Raw genomic sequence first — 2,006 nt, 5'->3', positions numbered from 1 at the left:
CTACAGTATCCAGAGTCGTACGCAGTGACAGGAGGTAAAGTTATTAACAAGATGATGGACCTCTTTTGGAGCAATGTTCAGGTAGCTGCTCTGTGTTGGCAGTGAAGATGATAACGGTGGGTGGATGATATAAAGGAAGGTAAAGATCTCACCTTCCAGGATGACGATGATCTCCAGGTCCTCGGAGGCCAGTGACTGGGCGGACAGCTCGTAGAGAGGACTCCCTCGCTCCATGGTGTGGCTGATGATCAGGGGAGACACCAGGAAGATGCCGTTACTCCTGAGGGGGTTCTCCACCTGGATGTCCAGCTGGCACACGGGGATCACCTCGCCTTCTGACGTCACCGTCCGCCGGATCACCTGAAGAGAAGATTTCAGTTTTGTGTCTGTATCTTCAGGATTGGTTTGCATTACTGGGGCTGTTTTGTTTTGTATGCGTGATGTGGAGCTCAGGTGAAGTTGTAGGTCACCTGCAGCTGGACGGTGGCTGAGATGATCATGCTCTTCCTCAGATCTCCCACTCTGAACATGAAAGTGGGGCGGCCATTTCGAGGAGCGATGACGGCGTTTTTGGAGAAGATGAGTGTTTCTGCTCGCCGGTTGGCCTGCGCCGTCTTCATGAACACGCAGCCGAGCATCACGGCGTTGATGATCAGCCCCAAAATGTTCTGAATGATCAACACGGTGATGGCCAGCGGACACTCCTCCGTCACCATCCTGCCACCAAAACCGATGGTCACCTAGACGGGAAACATCCAGGATTACCACAAGACAGAAGTCTACACCCGCATCAGCAGGAAGCAACTCTCACCTGGACTTCAATGGAGAAGAGGAAGGCAGAGGTGAAGGAGTGGATGGCTGTGACGCAGGGGACTGGGCCCGGGTCGCCGTTGGGGTCGCGGGGCTCCAGGTCTCCGTGAGCGAAGGCGAGGAGCCACCAGATCATAGCGAAGAGCATCCAGGAGCAGAGGAAGGCAGAGGTGAAGATGAGGAGGGAGTGCTGCCACTTCAGGTCCACCATGGTGGTGAAAACGTCCTGCAGGAAGCGACCCTGAACCACACCACAAAACCTCCCGTCAGCAAACCGTCCTCTCTCTTTCCTCGTTCTACCCCCGGACCTTTTCTTCCCATCGCCCGTAACAACATTTAACTCATTCTGGATTCCGGCTTATCAAAGTAAAAGGATGTTTAACAGATAAAACACGCAGTGGAGCTCCCAGACGCTCCGCCCTCCATCCGCTGTAGCTTTTTATCTACATTCTGCCACAGAGCAGCAAACAGAAAAGTCCTGCACATCTGAAGCTTTCATTGCATGCTGAACCACATCATAACCAAACACTCGCTGCTCTACCTGTTCCCTGATGTTCTTGTGAGCCACGTTACAGGATCCGGTCTTGGTGATGAAGCGGGCTCTCTGAGACCTCGAACGGCTGCGGTTTGGCTGGTTCTGGTCCTCCGCCAGCCGGGTCAGCAGGAAGCCGTCCGGCAGGAGGCCCTTCCTGGCCAACATGATGCTGCGCACGTGAAAAATACATCTTAAACATAAATACAGCTGCGAAAGGTTCGTCATCAACACCAAGAAAACAGCAGATTTACAGCATATAATTCTTAAGTGAGGCAAAAATGATCAATTCATAAATACTGTAAAAGAAATTTGTCAATAATCTTCTGAACTTTGGACTTTTGGTGAGTAAGCCGTTTGAAGGAGATTCTCTACTTCCTGTTACTGATGAGATGCATCTCTGACATCCCAAAGACATTTAAATTAAACGTAAACAAAAAACACAACAGCAACATAATAATAAAATAAAAACTAAAAAGATAAAAATAGTAAAACAACTCAATTAAATAACAAAATAAAACAATAAAAACTGCAAACACGTGCGTGTACGTGAGCCATGTTAGATCTTTATTATAGAACTAGAGATGGCACGATACCACTTTTTTATGTCCGATACCGATATCATAAATTTGGATATCTGCCGATACCGATATGAATCCGATAT

The 2,006-nt window shown here is 48.8% G+C and overlaps 1 protein-coding gene across 1 annotated transcript in view; it reads right to left on the bottom strand.

Moving 5' to 3' along the window:
- Positions 1 to 2,006, bottom strand: part of kcnj11l (potassium inwardly rectifying channel subfamily J member 11, like) — an 8,213-nt gene that overhangs the window by 3,984 nt on the left and 2,223 nt on the right. Inside the window, exons 2-5 of the mRNA XM_005745164.2 lie at positions 1,352 to 1,514; positions 812 to 1,051; positions 471 to 740; positions 153 to 360 (exon numbers count right to left, since the gene is read on the bottom strand). Of these exons, the coding sequence (XP_005745221.1) occupies positions 153 to 360; positions 471 to 740; positions 812 to 1,051; positions 1,352 to 1,510 (877 nt within the window). The 5' untranslated portion in view covers positions 1,511 to 1,514. The remainder of the gene's footprint in view (positions 1 to 152; positions 361 to 470; positions 741 to 811; positions 1,052 to 1,351; positions 1,515 to 2,006) is intronic.

The sequence above is a fragment of the Pundamilia nyererei genome, unplaced genomic scaffold (assembly GCF_000239375.1).
Source record: "Pundamilia nyererei isolate P.nyererei 1_Seehausen unplaced genomic scaffold, PunNye1.0 scaffold00154, whole genome shotgun sequence".
Taxonomy (NCBI): domain Eukaryota; kingdom Metazoa; phylum Chordata; class Actinopteri; order Cichliformes; family Cichlidae; genus Pundamilia; species Pundamilia nyererei.
This window is presented reverse-complemented; position numbering and strand designations above follow the sequence as displayed.